At 35.5% G+C, this 23,822-nt stretch overlaps 2 protein-coding genes and 1 pseudogene across 2 annotated transcripts in view; all 3 read left to right on the forward strand.

Annotated features, from left to right (window-relative positions):
- The first annotated feature begins 280 nt into the window (after positions 1-280).
- LOC107743772 (pyruvate dehydrogenase (acetyl-transferring) kinase isozyme 2, mitochondrial-like) lies at positions 281-7,939 on the forward strand. Its single transcript, XM_016557175.1, has 11 exons — positions 281-511; positions 1,331-1,472; positions 2,172-2,243; positions 3,213-3,397; positions 3,478-3,567; positions 3,740-3,817; positions 3,984-4,060; positions 4,157-4,255; positions 5,135-5,245; positions 5,736-5,849; positions 6,582-7,939. Exons 1-11 carry the CDS (start codon positions 394-396, stop codon positions 6,723-6,725), a joined length of 1,230 nt encoding a protein of 409 aa, XP_016412661.1. The 5' UTR covers positions 281-393; the 3' UTR covers positions 6,726-7,939.
- Positions 7,940-10,945: 3,006 nt separating this feature from the next.
- Positions 10,946-15,929, forward strand: LOC107743782 (uncharacterized; annotated as a pseudogene).
- Positions 15,930-17,833: 1,904 nt separating this feature from the next.
- Positions 17,834-23,822, forward strand: part of LOC107743773 (unconventional myosin-Id-like) — a 71,784-nt gene continuing 65,795 nt past the window's right edge. The window contains exon 1 of the mRNA XM_016557176.1: positions 17,834-18,303. Coding sequence (XP_016412662.1) covers positions 18,209-18,303 — 95 coding nt within the window. The 5' untranslated portion in view covers positions 17,834-18,208. The remainder of the gene's footprint in view (positions 18,304-23,822) is intronic.

The following is a 23,822-nucleotide window of genomic DNA, read 5'->3' on the forward strand; positions in this document are numbered from 1 at the left end:
CTGCAGGGCTGCGGCTCTCCAGGACCGACGTTCGCCACCCCTGGCCTACTCTAGCAGGACGCAAACCACACAGTTGTCAATACACACGTGTTTATGACCCTGACTGAATCCTTATATTTATAGGGCCATGAGCAGCACGTGGCCCCGCCTCCACATGCTATTGGACGGATCTGTATTAGTAATAGGAACCTCGTTCTATGATTGGCTGTTGAGTGTTCTTGGAAGAACAGCTGCATCATATAGCCTACATAGCAGTACATGTATTATAAACACTGTGGCTGTTGAAAAAACTGGATCTGGTTTGCCAACCGCCAATAAACACCAAAGAAGAAGAAGAAGAAGAAAAAACTGGATCTCTGCACCTGATATATCTGGTATATCCCGGTCATCGAAATGAAGTTCGTCAGGTTTATAATGAAGAATGCTGCATTAGCCAGTGCGCCTCAACACATTGAACACTTCTCAAAATTTTCACCTTCTCCACTTTCTATGAAACAGTTTTTGGATTTTGGTGAGTGCTCTTTCTACTGTGTTATTTGTTAATTTATAAAATCGTATGCATTCCTAGACAAGGAATAGCTTCATATAAACGCTGTTTGTTGCCCATGAAAGTGGTCGTGTGTGGAACAGACGGTTGTATTAATGCAACTTCATATTATTTTGGACTATAGTACGTTTATGATTACGTGCATGACTATGTAACCGCATTGCATGTGTTATTTAAATCTGCTTGATGCAGAAATTATTTGGTACTGCTCTACCAGCTGTGTGTAGCTATGTCCGATTCGGGAACAAATTGTTCTTTGATTCGGATCTTTTCAGTGACTTTCTTTATGACTCTGACTGAACTATAAATTTGAACTGTAATTTGAACCTGAACTGAGCGGATAGTAAGAGAATTTGGAGTAAACCAAGGACTACCAAATTACTTAAAAAGGTTAACAGCAGAAAGGCTAAACATAAAACGTACTAGTTTTTTTTTATTTGAACTTTTTACAGCACGTCAGAAACGAATGACGTTATGGCGCAATCGGTTTTCTGAACCGGTTCTTTAAAATGGACTGTTCGAAAGAACCGACTCGGAATTCCCATCGTACTGTTCATAGGTGCAGAGTGTTGCGTCATTTAACCGCTGTTGGCATGTTTTCAATCACTGCGATGTTTATGCACCTGTATTCGACTGTGTTTAATTGCATTATTTATTAGCAGTGTGCATACATCTTAGTCCCAAGCCCATACCATTATACTAATTAATATTTATAACACTTATGCGACATAAGTCCGTTTACCAAGGTGCCATATTTATTTCTTACATGTTGCCTTCGTTCAGGTTCTGCCAACGCATGTGAGAAAACGTCTTTTGTTTTCCTGAGACAAGAGCTGCCCGTGCGTCTGTCAAACATCATGAAAGAGATCAACTTGCTCCCTAAAATATTACTTACCACTCCTTCTGTACAAATGGTTCAAAGCTGGTGAGTTATACAACATTTTACTACATTTATAATCTGATCTACTTTGACCAGATTTGTTGTAGCAACGACGTATTGTTTATAAGGCGATTAGATAGCCAGAGACGTGGTGTTTGTGTTTAGTATGACAAGTAAACACCGCGGTCTACTTGAGACTTGGCCAAACTCTGAACTTGGTGAGCCTGTGAACTTTGCCCCATATTCAGCGTCAGTGTGGGAGCTACACTTCTTCTTCGAGGGATTCTGCTGTGAACTTTGTCCTACTTTCACTACCTCGTGCTTGTTGTTGTTTTTTAGGAAGAGTGGAAACTTGGAAACTCAGGCATAGCCAAAACAAAACAGTCTTCCTTTAATATGCGTGGTATGCAACTTTTTAACGGTTGATTTTCCACAGATATTAGGTCAGTGTTCTTGTAAATGCTTCTGTTTACTGTTGCAATACGTTTACCATCCATCTTTTCCAAAATATCAGCAATTTATATATATTTATATATTTAGTTCACATCAGAACATGTTTAAAGTGTGAGGGACATTTGCAGGAAATTATATGACGTTGCTGTGTCTAGAAGAGTCAATGTTCTGAAAACACTGGATAAACATATTTCCCCCTGAATACAGTGCTCACATAGAGTTTAATTTGTTTTAATATTATTAAATTTCTTCACATAAATTCATTCCCACTTCTTTTGTTTGTCTGCTAAGGTATGTACAGAGTTTGATGGAGATCTTGGATTTCTTGGAGAAAAGTCCAGATGACCAAAGTGTATTAGAAGAGTAAGTAGAAATTAAATGGGTACATTTCATGAAAAAAAAAACACACGCACATTTTACATTTGACCTCAACATCAAAAGAAAAACAAGAAATTATATTTATATTTTTTTTCTTTGTGTGCCATTATTTAATGGCAATTAAGCACATTTTCCTACAAAAATTCCCATTAGTATAATGCATCATGACGTCTTTCTTTTAGTTTTTTTTTTTTATTATTAAAGGGGTCATGAACTGCCTTTGTTTTTTGTTTTTTTGTTTTTTACTGTTCTCTGAGGTCCACTTATAATGTTATCAAGGTTTTTACATTAAAAAAACATCATAATTTAGAAGTAATAGGCTATTTTCTGTCCTGTTTTAACCCTTTCTCATCGGAACGCTCTGTTTGAATAGGCGTGACAGATTGTAGACTCTGAAGTACATAGGACCCAGTTCTTACTGACGCGAGTTCTTCAGAGCCATGTTTATCGTGTGGTTTCTGCGTAGACCTGCATTTGCCTCTCGTTATTTACCCACTACATGCACAAATAGGTGGGCGGGGCTAAACAGGCAGTGATGTAGAAGCAGGCGTTGATCATCTTCTGCGGAGGCGGGGTTTAGCCACACTATTACATCATAAAGTTGCACATTCCACAACCTGTCGTTTTGGCAGATTGGCTTCAATATAAGCTGTTTTTAGACGAGAAAGTTTTGAGTTCTGAAACTTACAGGATGTTTTTAAAGTACAATGACCTCTTATATGTCAAAAGATCAAGGGAATTTTGATTTCTCAGTTTATGACCCCTTTAAATTGAGAATTGAAAGGGTTGTCATACATTGTTATATGTAAAAATAGGCTTTGTTGTCAAACTTCTTAAGTTGTTTCTTACTTAAAAATACTTTTTATTTATTTCCTTTTGATTTTGGGGTCAAATATGACCCAGATACGTTCTTCATTGTTCATTGCACATTTTAACACTTGAATATGCTCACAGGTTTGTGAATGCTCTAGTCAACATCCGAAACAGGCACAATGATGTTGTACCCACTATGGCCCAGGGTGTTATTGAATATAAAGAAGTATTTGGTCAAGATCCAGTCACTAATCAGAATATTCAGTATTTCCTGGACCGTTTTTATTTGAGTCGGATATCAATCAGAATGCTCATCAACCAGCACAGTAAGCATCATTTTCAGACCAAATAAGAATTCCTGTTTCTTAAGTTGCTTGTATTTATGTTGTTTTATTGGATTTTTCAGCTCTTGTATTTGATGGTGCCACAAATCCAGTTCACCCCAATACCATTGGCAGTATAGACCCTTATTGTCAGGTGGCAGAAGTTGTTAAAGGTATAGTATGCAAAATCTATCTACTTTCAATCCGATGAAACCACAAACATGTAGAGTGGGAGTTTGTTGCAAATGTGCTTCTCAAAATCAGTGACCCATTTGTTTAGTCAATACACATACACTCTTTTATGTTTCTAAAAATATTGTCATCACATTGTTCTTTGTCATGTAGACGCATATGAAAGTGCCAAGATGCTGTGTGATCAGTACTACCTCAGCTCACCTGACCTGGTGCTTCAAGAACTTAACAGTAAGAACAGGAATATCTAGGGTAGATAGTCACAAAATATAGGCTGAGTAAGATACCTGATACTAAATTTATTCCATCTGTTGGTTCTCTTTGAGATTAGCAGTGATAATATGTTTTAGCAGCTATGGATAATATTGACACTTTGACTGTGTTCTTCTATTTGCAGCTAATAACAGGAACCAGCCTATTAACATAGTGTACGTGCCTTCCCATCTGTACCATATGCTATTTGAACTGTTCAAGGTGAGGCTGTAGCCCATCTCATATTTCTGTCCTGAAACAATGCTGTTTATTTAAGGCAAGTTGGATGTTGTCATGACGATATGCTTCTTTCCCCAGAATGCAATGAGGGCAACCATTGAGAACCATAAAGAAGGCTGTAATCTTCCACCCATTCAAGTTATGGTGGCCATAGGAGGAGAGGACCTCACTATCAAGGTGATTTTAATTTGAAAGACTGGAATGATTTGTTCACAGAAGCATTTTTGCAGTATGTGGTGCTAAAACAAAATTGTAGGCATTTTCATGGCAATTATGCACATTTTCCAGTGAATTTTCATTCTTGCGTTTTTAATTGTGAGTTTCTTGGTTTAATTTTAAATTGTTTTAAATTATTGATTATTATTTTTGTTAGATTCAAAGTACTATAAAATTGCAAACATAATTTAACAATTTTAAAAATTAAATTAGCATAAATTAATGTATGCTAACATACTAATGATGTATAAGAAGAAAAAAAGTTTAAAATATATTTTAGATTACAATAATGAGATTTTAATTTTGTTGCAGTGATGGATTGAGTGTATGTATTTAATTGTAATAAAAGATCCTTAAAATAAGCTTAATTTGTAATAAATTATAATAAAATATTGTGGTGAGATATATCCCTGAATATTTATTGCTCTTAAATTATTTAATTTTTAAAAAAAAATTTATTGTAATTATTTAATTGTCATTTTTTTACCTTATGGTTGTTAAACTCATAAAAAGTTTATGTGATTCTAGTCTGATGTAACTAGAGCCATCAGTCATTTTCCCGTCAGTGAAACACCTGCTGTTGCATAACATAGTACATGAGAGCAGACTGGCCTTGTTGTTTGGTTACCTTGACTATGCTGATTTGAGTCCTTCACATGCATCAGTCGTGATCGGGTCAGAGTCACGGCTAGTGCCTGTCTGTCTGGCATCTCGCCCCCTCGCTGTTAACCCATTTTTTCCGTTTGTGCCCTAATGAACTCTTTCTCATTTTTTTTTTCTCTTTTTTCCTCTTTTTTTTTTTATTTTTTTATTCTAACAATGCCATCTATGTCTTTGTAGATGAGTGACCGAGGTGGTGGAGTTCCTTTCAGGAAGATGGAGAATCTCTTCAGTTACATGTACTCCACCGCACCAAAACCCCAGATGGATGATAAGCAAAGGGCTCCCCTGGTGAGACTTCACTGCATTACACATTAAATACAAATAGGATTGCAAGGTACATTATTTTGAAGTGTCCACTTTACAGGGTTATTATATTTAACTAAAACTAAAATCATAAAAACTTTTGTTACTTGAAATAAAATAAGTATTAACTGAAATAATTTATAAAAAAATTTTTTTTTTTTTTTATTTCAGCTAGTTTACAAAAAAGACTTCCTTTTTTTCAGAAAATTTCTCATTTTCATTTTGTTTATCTTGATGTACTAAAATAACTCAAACTAAAACTGAAATAATAAATGCAAACTATATAGACATATTTATATAAAAAAACTAAACTAATACAAATGACAAAAACAACAAAATTACTAAAACTTTAAAAGTAAAATAATAACTGAAAATAGAAAAATAAAAACAAAATAGAAAATATTAATAATAGTAATATCTCAATGATACTTGTTAACAGTGCCTCTTTATAAAATTGGACACCTTTTGTCTACAGGCTGGGTTTGGTTATGGTTTGCCCATTTCTCGACTCTATGCCAAGTACTTCCAGGGTGATCTTCAGCTGTACTCTATGGAGGGCCATGGCACTGATGCAGTCATTCACCTGAAGGTACATTTTAACTCTACTTAAAGGGATAGTTCACCCAAAAATGAAAATAGAAATTTCTGTAATTTTTTTTGTTTTGTTTTTTGTTTTTTGTTTTCAGAAAATTTAAATTCTGTCATTTACATCATTCCATTATTTATGTCGTTCCAAACCTGCATGCCTTTCTTTCTTTTGTGGTACGTAAAAGAAAATATTTTGAAGAATGTTTCAAATCATTTTGTCCATGCAGTGGAAATCAGTGGGGTCCAGTGTTGTTTTATCCCATTGGCAGGTTTGGAATGACACTATTGGCAGATTTGGAACTATAGACCTTAGTCAGGTTGTGTGCCATATTGAATTTTACAAAGATGAAAACAAGGCAGAGAGGGAGAAACGTGCAATCTTTACAATGACATGCGCTGTATAAAGGTCCACAATTATGTAATTTTCACAACTTTCAAAAGTGTTTTGTGGGGTTCTTGTCTATTGAAAGTTATTTTCAGAAAGATGATTCATCAGCTGAACAATTGGATGTTGTTAAACAACAGTACAATCCACTTAATTCTGCCCACTACAGCCTTGTTTCCATTCCTGTCAGAAATTAAACATGGCACCACCCTAAGGTTTATTCCTTGAAAATCTTCGGAACACATTTTTTTTTTTTTTTATGTTTCAAAAACGCTGGAAACTTGTTGTAAATGAAAGAATACTTTGCGTTGTGTTCTAACAGATGACATCATGTGTTTTTCCCCTCAGGCTTTATCCACGGACTCAGTCGAGAGACTCCCAGTGTTTAATAAGACAGCTCAACGGAACTATGAAGTCACGCAGGGGGCAGGTGACTGGTGTGTCCCCAGTCGAGAACCTCTGGATCTGGCCGTGTTCAGACTGGCCAAGTGAAAAGGAGCAGCCTCCAGGAAGGATATAGGACAGTTCTATGACATAGTGAACGGGATTGGCCATAGTGTCTACATGGCCGAGTCCCAGCTCACCACTCACTGTGATGCCACATAGTCTCTCAGCAATACCTTAGATATTGCATGCGGTTGGTTTTCCTCTGAACCATGACTGTTTCGTTAGCTTTTTTTCGGTTTGAGAAACTAGGCTCTGTCACAGTGTTACCTGCAAACCTTACGGACTCATATGAAGTGGTACAAAGTGCCAAGTTAATCTGCACTGAATTGCTCTTCCTTTATTGGAAGACTGTTAAGCGGAAGTTCCAGTGTGGTGAAGTGAGCCATACGGACAATTTACAGAGGTCCTGCTCACTGCATTAGAGGAAAGGGCCATTTAGACTAGTGGAACCAGCACAGAACAACAGGCTTGTGCCAAGAAACTTAAGAACACATGAATTCAGAGATCAAGGGCCAGGATCGAGTGATAAAAACCAATATGCATCCCATGATGGACCATTTATGTTAAAGTCTACTAGAAGAGCACGTTGCACTGCATTAGTAATGCTGAAATCAAGGAACACAACATGACTTTGATTGCTGCTGTAGGAGTATTCCTATTCAGAATGGCCAGAAGAGAAAGAGATCATTGGAGGCCATATTTGTGACTGTATTAGTGTGTGGCCAAATATGTCAATTTGATCTCTGGCCTTTTCCTTATACTACAGTTTAAGGCACTAGAAGGGGATCATAGATGTAAATGTGTTCAGAAGCAGTTAGAATGTACCAGTCATCTCATTGATTTAAACTTGAAATACTTACAACTTATATGCGGCTAGCATTTCAAACACAGTGTTTTGTGCATGTTTATTCTTAAACATGCGGGAGCATTTTGGATACCTCATTGACTGACGTTAGTTTGTGAACTCGACAACCTTTGCTCAGCTGTTGGCTTTTTCAGTTTTGTGGGCCTGTGGCCACTAGTTCTCTGCGAATATTATACAGCATGAAATCAGAGCTTCTAATTTTAAGCCGTCTCCTTTGAGAGCATGCCTATACTGTATTAAACCAACCATCTGCTTTGAACTTGAACCATACAACCTTACATGTAAGGACCATATTTTGTGTATTTATATTTTTGTTTTTGTCGTGTTACCCTTGAAAATCCAAACTTTATTTTTGTAAGTTTTTCATGTTAAGCAAATGGGTATAGAATGGAAATAAACACAATTTTTTGGGAAATTTTACACTGCAGTGTTGTCATTTATGAGTTAAAGGAACAGTTGAGTGAGTGAGTGAAGTGTGGCCAAGTATGGTGACACATACTCGGAATTTGTGCTCTGCATTTAAACCATCCAAGTGCACACAAAGTAAGTAAATTTTATTTATATAGCACATTTCAACATAGCAAAGCTATCCAAAGTGCTTAACAATGTAAAAAAATTAAAAGAGAAAAGGAAACAGAAAAGAAGCAAAAAAGACAGACAATAACACAACAATGAAGTGAAATTAAAATGCTAAGGAGAAATGAATCGTTTTCAACCTCGATTTAAAAATGGTAATGGAAGGTGCAAGGCGGCAGTCTAGAGGCAATTGGTTCCACAGACGGGGGGGCAGTGATATAATAATAAGATCTTTAAGATAAGATGGAGCTTGATTGTTAAGAGCTTTAAAAACAAACAACAGAATCTTAAACTGAACTCTAAAATGGACCGGAAGCCAGTGAAGCGAAGCTAAAATTGGAGTGACATGGTCATATTTCTTTGCCCCAGTCAGCAGCCTTGCAGCTGCATTTTGTACCAACTGGAGGCGTGAAAGCGATGACTGAGGAAGACCTGAGTACAGTGAATTACAGTAATCTAAACGTGAGGTAATAAAAGCATGAATAACCTTCTCCAAATCTTGAAAAGACAAAAATGATTTAAGTTTGGAGATGACCCGTAACTGATAAAAACTGTTCCTAACAACAGAATTAATTTGTTTGGACAAACATAATTCTGAGTCTATGATAACGTCCAGGTTTCTTATGATTCACGGTATCAAAGGCAGATGTAAGATCCAGTAGAATCAATACCGCATTTTTACCGGCATCAACTGCAACCAAAATATCATTGAACACTTTAAGCAAAGCAGACTCCGTACTGTGATAAGCAGTGAAACCAGATTGAAAAGGTTCTAAGAAATTAGCTGTATTTAAGAATGTGATCAGCTGTAATTGCACAACTTTTTCCAAAAGCTTTGACAAAAATGATAACTTTGAGACAGGCCGAAAATTGTTAAAGCAACTTTCATCCAAACCTTGCTTCTTAAGCAAAGGCTGAACAACCGCATGCTTAAAGCAGTTCGGAACCACACCAGTGTCCAAAGATGAGTTAATCAACACTTGGACACTGGGGCCAATTACTGGAAAAGCTGCTTTTATGATCTCAGAAGGAACAACATCCAGTGAGGAGTTAGTAGACTTCATTTTGTTAACGAGATCGGAAAGTTCCATTAAAGAGACATGTTGAAAATGACTAAATGAAAATGGACTAGCAGGCGAGTTCAAAGACAGGTCTGAGAGATGTGAAGTAAAAGATAAGCGAATGGCACTCGCTTTGTCAACAAAAAATTTCAAAAATTTCTCACAGAGCTCTGCTGACGGCTCTCTGGAAAACTGGGAATTCAGATTAATTACTGAATTTATTGTGGAGAATAAAACCCTAGGTCTATGACAGTGTGCGGTAATCAGTTCTGAAAAATATTTTGATCTAGCTGACTTAGCAGCGCTCTGAAAATTAACCAGACACTCTTTAAAAATCTCAAGAGACACAGTCAGACGATCATGCTTCCATCTCCTCTCTGCTTTACGGCACGCCTGTCTAAGATAGCGAGCGTTGTCATCCAAACAGTAGTGAACACACACACACACATATACATATTGCTGCAGTGCTCGGGGAGCAGTTGGGGGTTCAGTGCCTTGCTCAAGGGTCTCACCTCAGTCATGGTATTGAGGGTGGAAGAGAGTGCTGGTTATTCACTCCCCCCACCGACAATTCCTGCCGGACCTGAGACTCAAACCCACGACTTTGGATGACAAGTCCGACTCTCTAACCATTAGGCCACAACTGCCCCTAGTTCAACGAAAAAGGAAAATCTGCTGAAAATGTTCTCCCCTTCAGGCAATCCAAGATGTAGATGAGTTTCTTCTTCAGAGCGGATTTGGAGAAATTACATCACTTAATTGCCAATGGATCCTCTGCAGTGAATGGGTGCCATCAGAACGAGAGTTCAGAACAGCTAAAAACATCACAATAATCCACAAGTAGATGACTCCAGTCCATCAATTAACGTCTTGTGAAGCAAAAAGCTACGCATTTGTAAGAAACAAATCCATCAATACATTTTTAACTTCAAACTGTTTGCTTCTGGCCTCTGTCCATAACATTGCTTTCTCCAGATCATCTGATTCAGGAGAAATATGCACTTCAGAAACAACTTTTTCACTGGAAGCGTTATGGATCATGGATTAAGGACTGGTATTTTAGCAAAAAGCATCAGTTAAAGTTAAACCGCCTTAATAATGTGTTTGTTCCTTACAAACACACAACTTTTTGCTTCTCAAGATGTTAACTGATGGACTGGAGTCATGTGGATTACTTGTGGATCATTGTGATCCACAAGTAATGCACACATTCCATGCAAAGGATCCACTGGTGAGCAAGTGATCTAATACTAAATTTCTCAAAATCTGTTCTGATGAAGAAACACGATCTGCATGTTCGATGGCCTGAGGATGCTACATTTTCAAGCATGTTTTCTATTGATGTTTTTTTATAGCAAGGCTGGATTGTAGAGAGGACAAAGATGATTGACAGGTGTGGATCGAGATACTACACATTGGTCCTTTGCCCAGTAAGGCAAAGGTTACATTTCATAGTACACAACAAACCACTTAAGGTCAGAGGTTACATGGAAAGTGAGGTCACTGGGCAACAATGAGAGGCATGAATGGAACAACAAGCCTGGAAGAAACAATGAACTTGGCACATTTGTCATGCAGTAAACGAAGGTCAGATGTGCAGTGATAGAACAAAATTGCTTCCTGCTGAATGTTAAAATAACATCAGGATCATTTTGTGCCCATAGAGACTACTGTGTTCTTGATGGATTAACCTTCTCAAGAACTGCTTGATAAACAAGTATTAGTAGCCTACCTCTTTCAATATATCACATACCATAAATCCCATGATAGGTGGCACTTCACGTAAGGTTAGATGGATAGCTTGTTTACGTCCTGGAGTCTCTGAAATGTTTCAGGCCTAGATAAACATTAAATCAATGTGAAAAACTTTCCTTTATCTAATTACTTTTCAGTTTTGAGCAATCATGGATAGCTCCTGCCCATAATTCAAATGTTTGATTGGTATTTTTTGTCATATATCGCACATCTCCACACAGTAATAATTTACACACTAATCATTTACAGAAAAGGGGATAAAACAGCTTTACTGGGACAGTAACCTCATACTAATATTTTAGGTAGGCTACTAATATGTACCCTTAGGCGTGGAACGCCTTTCTGCCACCCACACACACACACACACACACACACACAAACACTCATCATTCGTGCTTTGGTAAATCATAATTAGGACATAAAAAGTAAAAAAAAAAAAATCTGCTTTTTTCTAGTCATAATTATGACTTTTTATCTCATAATTTCTTTTGTTAATTATGTTTTTAGCTCATGACCTTTAACTTTGTCATAATTTTGACTTTTTATCTTAGAATTTTGACTTCAGTCATAATTACAGTTTTCCTGGGTGGACTATTGTACTGACTGGACTGGTCTTATCTAATCACACAATCGACTGCTCATTGCTCTGTTGACAGTGAGAGTTGAGGTTACTGACAAATGCTTTAATACATTAACAAACAATGCGTGGCATGGTTTTTACAGTTAAGGAATGAGAACGAAAGCACAATGTTCTAGTGACTCTATTTCATTAATATGCCCAGATGAGATAAGAGTGGATTCAGTTTATTTAAAAGAACTCTACACACTCACAATAAAAGGTACAAAACTGTCACTAGGGTGGTATCCTTTCTAAAAGTATTAATATGTAAACTTTAGGCACTAATATGTAATTTTAAGTTACTAATATCTACCTTTAAGGTGCTATTATGTACCATTTAGGGGTAAAAAAAGATACAAAGATGTACCTTTTAGCTTTTGTACCGTAGAGAACCGCTTTAGTGACATCTTTATATCTATTTTTCTGAGTGTTTCACTTAATGAGCCACCAGTGAAACTCATTACTCCCATTTTACTCATTGAATCTGTTATACAACAATACAACAATAAAATGGAACAAATGAAATATACAATATAAAATAGGATAAAATAAATTCTCAGCAAGACAATAATGAGGACTAGACTAATAAATATGATTCATCATTGGTTTGTGATCATTCAACAATTAGATAAATTCACCATTATATATATTTAAATAAAGTGGATAGTTATGGTACGAGGTTATCTCTGCCATGTTTGTAATTTACAATTTCCTGTCCAGTAAAATTGTAAAACCCCAATGTTTTGAAATAGGTTAGAGGTCACCACCTAGTGGTGACTTTTGGTGTTGCAAATACTTATTATTATTTCAAGATAGTACTGCATCCTTCCCCCAGACACTGGCAGTCATTTGCACTAGTCAAAGCAATCGCATCTTTCACTCACTGTGCATATTTTCCATGAAATTATTTCTACTTACTATCATTTATGCTTTATCATTACTCTTTAAATCTTCATCAATGGGCATATTTCTCCCAGCTGGTGATTTTGAAAAGTAATTTTCGTTGCTTTTTAAACGTGAAAGTAATCTCATAGGAATCTAATATGCATTTGTGCTAACACATTAGACAGCAAAGCAGGACATATTTAAAGTGTTATTTAAGATAATATGTTAAACAAAATGCACAATGCATGTGTTTGCACAAAAAGGAGTACTTTTTAGTCTTTGTCACTATTCTGCTGATAATGCAAGAATAGGTTTTTTTGCTCTAACCATTGACTTAACGTGGTTTCTGAATGATACTTGCAATGGCATAAGTCTAACTGTAAAATAACTTGTTAAATTGCAATGTGAGTGTAAGTAATGGTTGACTTGGTCATTCATGAATAAAACATGGTCAATCATAAAAAGCTAATTAACTTTTCCAAAAGTTCAAACAAAGAAAACACAGTTTAGTGTAAAATACTTACCTAGCCTTGACCTTGATCCCTTTTAAATATTTTAATGCATTTTTGTTGTTGTCGTTTTACATTGACATTCTACAAGTTTGACTCATGCAACTTATTTCAATATTTTGCTACACATATGCAAATACATTTTTGCACAAATTTTTTTGCTGACCTCATGAGCTCAAAAACTGCCTGTGGCCATTTTTCATGTGCATGTTAGCACCTTATTTGTGAAGAACCTCATGTAAGAGAATATTGGTGTGAAAGTCAAACCAGCAACTTCCTTTTGCATGGCAGTAGTGTCCACCCAATATATGGTGCAGTATATAAACTTTATTCTATATAGTTGACTTGCATAACGCAAAGAGATCTGCTCTTTGTGAAAAAGGTAAGCTTCAAATGTTTATAATTTCTAAAAAAAAAAATAAAAAAAAAACATAAAATCAAATCACTTACATTAACCTATCTGAAAATCTCATTCTTTTTTAAATTGTTTTTTAAATGTATTTTTTAATGTATATAGATAAACAATACAAAGTCTAATGCAGTTTTTTACTCTCACTTTTAGTTGCTTTCCTTATGTGTTCAAGTGTTTGCCATGCTGGTTATCTGTGCAGCCGACACTGCGAACAGAGATATTTCAGTAAGCATTGATTTGGTTAATATAATAAAGTTATAAACAAATAAGACCAACATTTTACAATATTCGTACATTATAATTGCCGTTGTACAGTAACTGTGTAATGTAGCAGAAAACGTTATTTCACGATATTTTATTGCAGTATACATTCAGAGCTTGGAATATGGTTGACCAGCCTTTGCAGGAGCAACTTGCTGTTGTGTATAAGGTAGTGGTGAATTTAAAATGCTTTGGTGTCCTAAGCATTTCAATTTCTAATGGGAGAGCGGTATGAGCATTTTTTTTCTCTGTATTTATTTAGGAGATGGAAAGCTTGAAATATGAACAAGCAATAATGAAACAAAAGCAAGAAGCCTTGAGCCAGGTAAAATTAAAGCCGATAATTCAAGATTTTTTGCTGGTTGAAAAAGAAAGAAAGAAAGAAGGAAAAAGAAAGAAAGAAATGCAATAATTTTAATTTTAATCTGCTAAATTGTATTGGACATAAAAAGAAGTTTCAAGCAAAAGTTGTAAAAAATTCAATACATAATGAATAATATATGCAGATTAATTGTTCCATAATATAAATTTCAATGTCAAAATATGGTCCAATCTATCTAAATTTATCCTACTGTGAGACAAAGATTTTCTTCAGAAACTAATATGAATGTTTTGTTGTAGGCATTACCATACTGTTCACAAAAGCCTATTGATACAGATGTGGAGATGAACTTGACATCACTACAAACAGGTAAATTAAAAAGAAAGAAAGAAAGAAAGAAAGAAAGAAAGAAAGAAAGAAAAAAAGAAAGAAAGAAAGAAAGAAAGAAAGAAAGAAAGAAAGAAAGAAAGAAAGAAAGAAAGAAAGAAAGAAAGAAAGAAAATCCCTGTATGCTTTAAGTTTGTTTACATATTTATTTATTCATAATAAGAAAAATTTATTATTAATATTACTATAATTATTATTACATTTTATAATTACGTTTAAAATGATTCAAATTAATTACTATTAGTGGATAAATAGAAAAATTTATGGATGCCATTAAGTAATTAGAAAAAAATATTCAATAGGTGAAGGATTGAAAATGTAAGTGTTTTAATGAATTATTTTGAAGAGTTTGGACACACTTACTTTATTAATACTATTCAGTCCATACCATCCAGTTTCTTTTTTCTCAAAAAAGGACTGTTTATGTCTGTCTTTAATAGGCAGCAACCATTTGCTGTATACCCTCACCCAGGATGGAGATGGAGATGAAGGCTCTGGTGAGGATGACAGTCACGAGGCCTCTGACCCCTGCAATCACTATACAGCGCTGGACCAAGCCTGGAGAGCCACAAACTATACACCACCAAGAATGTTGCTTGTGACCGTCGTGTGCAGTGGAAGGGCTGGTACCGTCTCTTCTATCGTGGGAAACCCATTCAGATGCCAGAGAGGTGTGTGAGGAAAGAAATGTGTGGCACGCATGCTCCACTGTGGCTCGTCGGCGGTCATCCCCGGAAACGGGACGGGGTTGTCACCCGCAAGGTGTGTGGAAACTGGAAAAACAACTGCTGCTTGTTCAAATCTCCTCTCATTCAAGTGAAAGCATGTAGGGGAAACTACTACGTTTACAAGTTTGTCAAACCGGTAGCTTGCCATCTGGCATATTGTGCAGGTAAGATATGATGCACATGGATTTTCAGAGAAATTTTAGGTATTTATATATAAGCTATTGACTGTTGTACACCATCCTTTCAGATACTAACACAATTGTCTGTGGAAAGTGCAGAAAAACTGAGTCTTGCATCAGCAGAGACAAAATCACCTGGATGTGTAAGAAAAACAAACTGAGAAGTGAGTAATTTCTCTTTATCAGTATTTAAATTACTAAACACTGTGAAATGTAGTTCTTATTATTACAATTATCTTTCTTTTAAGGAAAATAATGCAGCATTTTCTTTCCTTGTGATTTGTAGTGAAAGTAAACGTCCATTTTTTTGTCACCTACCCGGCCAGCATCTCTGGAAAAGTGAACAGGATTATGTACAGGAAAGTGTATGTGAATCAAGGCGGGGCTTTCAACACTCGTACTGGGATATTTAGAGCTCCAGTTTCTGGCGTCTATCAGTTCTTCTTCTCCACACAGACTGGGGGGAGTGGGACAACTGATCTATGGCTGGTTGTAAATAATTACTGGGTGGCTGTGTCTCATAGCAATGTCCAGGGCTCCAACTCGGTTGGGAATCTCTCTACATACATGACGACTCTGCGCAAGGGTGCTACGGTTTATGTGACCCATAACCGTGGCCGCTCTTGGGCTAGTAATGCACCCAACACCATCGTTTTTGGTGGTTCATTGCTTATGTTGAGAAAAATCTAAGGCAATGTTAAAGTCATCTGAGACAAAATTCAGAACATTTATAGTTTAATTAGAGGTCAATTTAATAGTACCAACTAGTTGGATTGACTTATGTAATATATACAATGGTAAAACATGTTCTGCTAGATCTGTTTATTCATTGCTTTAACTATTTTTAAACGTGTCTTGCTGAGAGATATATTTCAAATGCAAATACCCTTAAAGGGTTAGTTCACCCAAAAATGAAAATTAGCCCATAAATTACTCACCCTCAAGTCATTCTAGGTGTATATGACTTTCTTCTTTCAAGCATTTTTGGGTGAACTAACCCTTTAACATTTTTCTAAGTGCTTTTTTCTATAAAAATTACTTTGCCGTAAATCTTCTGACTAAACAACAACTTTTTTGTCATTATGTATATATATATATATATATATATGCATGTATATACATCATACTTATAATTACTACAATAACAATAATAATACTGTAAAATAAAACAACATTTGTTAAAAATCCCTTGCTGAAATATATATTTCAAATGAAAATACTCTTAACATTCGCTTTTTTTCTATTAAAAATTGCCATAAAACAGTTTGTCTTGTATGTATGTAATATTTTTAATTATATTTCAACTTACATGTTATATTTTGTATGTAATATTATCAAAAAATATTGATTTTATAATTTTACATTTTTTTAATATTTCTTTTTATAAAAAATATTTTGTTTAAATATAATTAAAATATTGTATAGTAATGATAGCAATAATATATAATACTAAATAATACACAATTTAATTATTTAATTATATTTAAATATAAAAATATTGTGTGTAAATAATTTTTTTAACAAATTTTTTTTCTTTTACACTATAATTATTGTTATTGTAGTAGATAACTACTATGATAAACTAGTATGTAACGTTCAGGAATAGTATTGTCCCAGTCTCCGAGAGACACAGGTGGGGGCAGCAGAGTCATCCTATTGTATTTAATCAGGGAGGATGTCACTTGGCCACTGATAGCTGCACAGAGCAACCTGAAGCCATCTTCAGTCCTCATTAAACTTAAACACCTTGTGTCTTGAGGTCACTACAGACATGTTGACAGCATGTGCCAGGCCAAAATCATTTTAAAAAAGTAAATGTGTTTTATTAACGTTAATTTAAACCATTATTGTGCTTACATGTGAGCACCTGTAAATGTGGTTTTGGTTAGTTCTGTTGTCAGATTTGTTGTAATTAAGTAAAATGCTGAACAACCCTGAGACTCACTCAAATGGTATTTTATCCATTTCCTTCTATGGCCAGAAGACAGACGGACATTCCAGTGATATTAAGAAACTCACTGATGATGACTAATAGTAGTATAAAAGGAATGCTAACTTTGCACAATTAAAATGTGACCATCCCCTTAAAATTACTGATAATTATAATGTTAACTTTGGCAAATGATTTTAACATTTAGGCTACTCCTTTTTTAAACTAAGTATGCATTGTATGTTACAAAAACAATTCAATTTCATTTGTAAAGTTACGAGATAAGCTACTAGTACGTATTCCTAAAGTGGAATTCACTCCTTTCTAGTAGTCGCTATCCAAATAGTGACATGCTATTTCCTACTGGTAAGAAACGCACATTTTCGCTATTTAATTCTATGGCGATTTGAGTTTCAGCGCAATTTTCACTTCTGACTAGTTTGAATTTGATTGTTGCAAATTTTGGATTACGTAGGCCTAATAAAAATAAGTATGCTACTAGTAACAAAAAAAAGTTGATAGGTTTAAGTAACATATATGAATAATGCTGGCCATAGTCGACTCGACACTACCTTTGTAACTTTATCAATTGATGTTTAGAGGTAGGCTAAGCTCGCGCCCCACAGGGGAGGGGCTTCGGCGAGACGGGCAGGATACCGAAGCCACAGAGTGTTTAGGCGAGACGAGTGAAGCTCGTGGAAAAAGGGATGAGAGGTGCGACGCTCGATGTAGCGGACTATCACTTTTAAACACCGGGAGGCTCGAAAAGTTTTCAGGCGACTGAGGAGCGTGTAGCTTTAGGAATTTCAGCCTTTGGGAAGACGACAACAGCTTATAGTTAACAAACAATGCTTGTTTAAATATTCCTTTACTAATAACATGAAAAGAAGCCGACGAGTAGTGCGCTAGGCAAATGTAAACAAATTCATGGAGATATGTTATACCTCCGTTTTGGTATTGTCGAATTGATTTGTGTATTCGTGGGATAGTCAATAGTTAGCTTTACATTTTGGCATTTCTATATTACTAACGCGTTAACATGGCAGAGCACGAAAGTTTGGAGTTCGGAAAGGCGGACTTTGTTCTTCTGGACAATGTGTCTTTGGAAGAGTTTATGGCCAACCTCAAACTCAGGTAAGATAATTCACTTATACTGGGATCCCAGTTGCCACTTGCTTTTGTACGGGACAGGTATCATAGTGGTACCTGTATTCTGTATTTTTGCTTTGGATTTTGAAGTCGAATCTCAATTATTAAAAAAAAAAATCAACTCTATTCTTCACTTCTCTTCTTCACTTCTGTCTAAACCACACACACACACACACTCACCCTCACCCACACCCACAGTCATATCAATATGTGATGCAGGTTAGTGTTAGGCCTACACAGTTACATTGTGATTATATTTCTGAACTGTACTCATACTGTGAGCTAGCAACTACAAATCTAAATCATCCTCATTGCATAATGCATTAGCTAGGATCTACTGTGGTCAGATGAAGGTGTAATTCAAAACATCTCGCAAAACATCTTGAAGAGTGAATCATATAGTTATTGACTCATATTTTAGAGAGTATATAATACAGCTGGAGTAAACTAGCCTTAAGTTTTTCAGGTCAAGGGAACAATGAATTACACATTTAATGTCAACATTAAAGGAATTACTGGCATTGTTGTATTTGCTGTGTCTGTTGTAGCTTCATACAACTGGCTGCACCTGCTGAGCCAGAGTGCTGTATGACAGCCTCAGAGGTGTGTTGGCCATGGCAACACCCACCTCTGATCGGCCTTATTGTTCAAACAAGTTTGCAGTGGATATCCTGCTATTGTGTTTTATGTTTTTGTTGATGTGGATCACATTTCCTCATCAGCACAGTGTCAATAAATGACTTGCTGGCTCTTATAAGGTGAAGGTGAATGTAGTTTGAGAATTCAGCACTTTTTGTTAATGGTTAAAATAACAATGCCATAAAATCACAAAATCACTTCTCTGTAATGTCACTTAACTAGTGATAGTGACCTATATGTTGTTGTCTCACAAGGACACTAAATTACCTTATAGTTCTGGTGATATTACAGTTCGTGTTTTCCAGTAAATTTTTTTTAAAAATTAAAAATAAATGTTTTTGGATCACATAATAAGCTATAAATAATAATAATTTCAAATGTGTAAATACCATTGAAATTGAAGTCAGTCATAAAGTTGAGCTCCTTTTTAAAACCATAAATTATTTAATAAATAAATATAATAAATGATATTTTTAAATATATTATAGAAAATTATTTTAAACAGTAATCATATTTTTCAATATGACTCTTTTTACTGTATTGTTACTGTAGCATAAGACTTAAAAAACATGAAATAATCTTACTGACCTAAACCTTACTGTTCAAAGGTTTGGGTCAGTAAGATTATTTCATGTTTTTTTAAGTCTTATGCTACAGTAACAATACAGTAAAAAGAGTCATATTGAAAAATATGATTACTGTTTAAAATAATTTTCTATAATATATTTAAAAATATCATTTATTCCTATAATTTGTTGTACGACAGCAGATTAGTGCCACGTTAAAAAATAAATCTAAGATTATGAGATTAAAGTTGTAATATTTTGAGGAAAAGTCAAAACTACAAGAATAAAGTCATAATATGAGAATAAAGTAAAAATTACGCGAAAAAAGTTGAAATATTTTGAGAATAAAGTTGAAATATTTTGAGAATAAAGTCAAAATTACGAGAATTCAGTTGTAGCAATTACGAGATTAAAGTTATAATATTTTGAGAGTATAGCCTATATTGAGCATGCAAATGGTCTGGATTGGGAACACTGGGAAAAATTCCGGTGGCCTGGCAACTGATTTGAATATATGTGGGATTATATACGTGGGATGTGTCATATACTCGCAGGGACAGTATGCTTGGAAATAATATTTCAAGTCTTCGAATGCATTCATTATTTGTAGTGCGCCAGTCACTCAATAATAACAATAAGCTTTGTGCTTTTAGTACTTTTAATATAAAACAAAGTCTCAGCTTTTAAACTCTGTCAGTTTTATAGCAAATACAAACAATATTCTTTGCAATAATGTGTTTTTCACGCTCTTTAATGTGGCGTGACAGATCGCTGTATTCGTCTCAGTTTAAGTGGCATCTTTTAGATTACGAGATATTCGATTGAAAAGTGAATTTTTCAAACACCATGTGGATGCAGATAAACAAGTTGGCCATTAATTAGCAACAGGAGATGCTTACTGGTTCCAGTGACTCAAAAAGCACAAGGTGTCTGTTTTTTCCCACCTCTCAGCCATGGCCTGATTTTCTCCCTGGCTGGGAGATGGCGTGTGCAGTTTGTTATTTGCAGAGGGTGTGACCCGGCCAGCTTCTTGCTTCTTCAGTCTCCACATCTGTGTCTGGGGCTTCAGCTGGAAGAGCAGCAGCTATGTGATGCCAGATCACACCCTGTGCCCTCTGGAGTGATAAAGAAGAGTGCTGTTGAACTGGAAATCACTTTTTATGTGATGCCTTTTGAAGGCCGTTTGCTTTGAATTCAGGAAGAACATACAGTATGTGATGTCAAAGCAAAGCTCATTTGGATAATGTAGATACATTTTATCCAGTGAAATATTTATAGTCAGCCAGGATTTGCTCCGCCAAAGTAGCTCCTAAATATAACAAAATTGAAATGCAGCCTTTCTATAAAAGACAGAATGTTTAACCAAGAGATTTAAAGCAAATTTTTCCAATCTGTTTAGTTGGGTTTTATGGTTTAAGCTCTTTACAGTGAGGTGTCAAAGTTAAACAAGTGTCAGGACTGCTGACACATACTGTACATTGTAACATGATTTGAACTCTGTGCCCATGACTGTTTACACAACGTCATTTTTTTTAACAAGAGTTTGTGTGGGCACTCTGAAATAACAGCTTAATTTGATGTGCGCTGAGGGCTTGACTTTATATGGCAGTGTTGTTTGGTCTGCCCCTAGGATCTTGGGGAGGTTTTTGGCAATCCTCTGCACTTTTCCAAAAACAATTACAAGTGCTGCCTGAGACCATGTTCCAAATTCTTCCAGACACTGGCTCTGATACTGCAGATGAAATAGTTGATAATCAGTATGCCGTGGCAGAGCCTTCCAGCTTTCATGTGTTATTCAGACGAAAGTCAAGTCTAAAAATGTCTTCAGCAAACTAGTAATTTTCATAGTTTGAACTTGTGGTACTGTATACTTTATGTACTGCATTTAATAGATGAATCTTTACTTGATAGTCTTGACATTTTCCCTTTACTTAGATGATGAGTTTAACCTTTGACTCTTTTGTAGTTGCACTGAGTGGCTAGAAGTGACGGGAAGAATGGGCTCAGGAAAAGACTATTGGCAACTTATGAGGCCTCACTGCTCTTCCTATTGACATTTTCCTGTACTAAAGATGTAAACTTTGACCCTCACAGTTCTTTAAGGCACTAGCAGCTAGTGTAATGGGCTTGATTGATTGTTCCAAAGTCTTTGTGTTTTGGTCGTTCTAAAAGTGAGAAATGGAAAAAAGGACCAATTGATTGAATGCTTATTAATTATTATTGTATCTTGCAGTGGTTCTCAATTTATGTGTCATGCTTGTCACCGACAGCAGGGAAAAACAATTCTGAATGCAAATAATAAAAAGCAGCTAACCATATAATCATGCATATTTCAAAAGGCAGAATATATTAGGCTTAGGCTATACCTTTGACAGAAAGGGGAACACACCCATGTTTTTAATAATACAGTATATAATACAAGTTATATTGTGAAATTATTAATTATTACAATTTAAAATAACTATTTTCTTGTTTAATTAATTTTGAAATGTAATTTATTCCTGTTTTCAGCAGTCATTACTCCAGTCTTCAGGGTCACACGATCCTTTAGAAATCATTCTAATTTGTTGATCAAGTTAAAATTCTTATTATTATCAATGTTGAAAACAGTTGTGCTGCTTAATATTTTTGTGAAAACCACAATGGTTTTTTTCTAACTTGGTAAAATGACATTATTCGGGTATTTGTTTCTTCATATGGTCCCACTTAAAACAATACACATCTTGGTAAACCAACATCTTAATAATTTTACATATTGTTATGGAGTTAATATTTAATTTAAAGGACTTTATTGTTAACTTTTGTCAACTTCTTGTTACTAGATGTAAAATGTAAAATCTGCATCTTGAAGCAAAGTTGAGATGAGAACCACAGTTGTAATATATCTTGCTAGTCATCTGTTTTTCAGGTTTATTGTCACAGGGGTCTATTTCTTCCCATTTTCTAAGAAAAATTACACATGTAGTGCAGATGATTGCTTAAAAATTGACGTGCTGTGTTGTGTGGTCATAGAGTGGAATGAGGGAGACTTTCAAAGCAGAAGGCTGTAAATCTGTGCAGTTTCCTCACAGCTTTTTATCCGGGTCTTTGTTGAGCAAAATCAGCCGGATGATGGCCGTAAAATAGGGGTCTAAGGTTAGGTTAAAGAGCGCTACAGGAAATCGTGAAAATTGAGCCCATATCCTTGTTTCTGTTCCATATTTACAGTATGGTGCCACTGGATAAATACAAACTGGAGACAAATATAAACTCAAGCAAGCGAATGAATTCCAGCCTCTTTTGTGTCTTTGAATGAAATTAACCTTTTATAAGTCCTCATGGGGAAGATCACAAAGACACCATTTATAATAGTGGTGTTTGAATTTGATCTTCCTGTCGTAGTTTTATCTTGAGGATTTCAGTTCTGTGAAGCTGTTGGCTGAACAAATCTAAGACTCTCCCATATCAACAGTATAAAAGCTCACTTGTTGCTTTAACAGCAGGGCCACGTGGAGTCCAGCTGCCACACATGGCAACCCGATTTCCATCCTGCACAGTGAACTGCGCAGGGATCAAAGTCCTCTCAGAGCTCAGGTGCACTGCGCAGGGCCAGAAACAAGGTCAAAGGTTTTATTTCCTTATCATGTAAGGATAGATGGAGCAGCAGAGATATGATTTGGCCTGTAAGGAAGAATGATACATTTACAGATCTTTTTATGGTCAGTGCTTTATGTGTATATTTAGGTACTTTGACCAGCACTGCTTATTTTTAAAGGTCCTCAGTGTGAGAGAAGAAGAGATGAAGAAAGAATGTCACTGGATAAATACTTTCCATATAAATTTTACAAGCCCAAAGGATTTGTTCTGTGATGCTATAATAGATCCTGAACAAATGCATGGTACATCTTGTCCTGCTTTGAGTTCCATGCTTACTTGCAGCTATGGATTCTTGTGTGGTCAGGTTTTTTTCTATTAATAAAAACACAGACAATACTCCTAGTTGATGAGATTTTTACTTATTCACTTACAAAAATTGTATTGATATGCATCAGCTAGATATGGAAGTACAGCTTCTGTCTACTTGAATAGGGAAAAATTTAAAGGGTTAGTTCACCCCAAAATGAAAATTCTGTCATTAATTACTCACCCTCAAGTATCCAAAACTGTTCAGGATTATGTTGCAATAATATATGTCAAATCAGCAAGAAGAGTCATATAACAATTGTATTCACTGTAAAAAATAAGTGTAATTTTAACTAAAATTTTGTAAAAACGCTACGGAAAAAAACTGTTAATAGGTTAACAGTAAGTTCCCGTACT

This window comes from Sinocyclocheilus rhinocerous, unplaced genomic scaffold (assembly GCF_001515625.1).
Source record: "Sinocyclocheilus rhinocerous isolate Xijiao unplaced genomic scaffold, SAMN03320098_v1.1 scaffold497, whole genome shotgun sequence".
Classification (NCBI taxonomy): Eukaryota; Metazoa; Chordata; class Actinopteri; order Cypriniformes; family Cyprinidae; genus Sinocyclocheilus; species Sinocyclocheilus rhinocerous.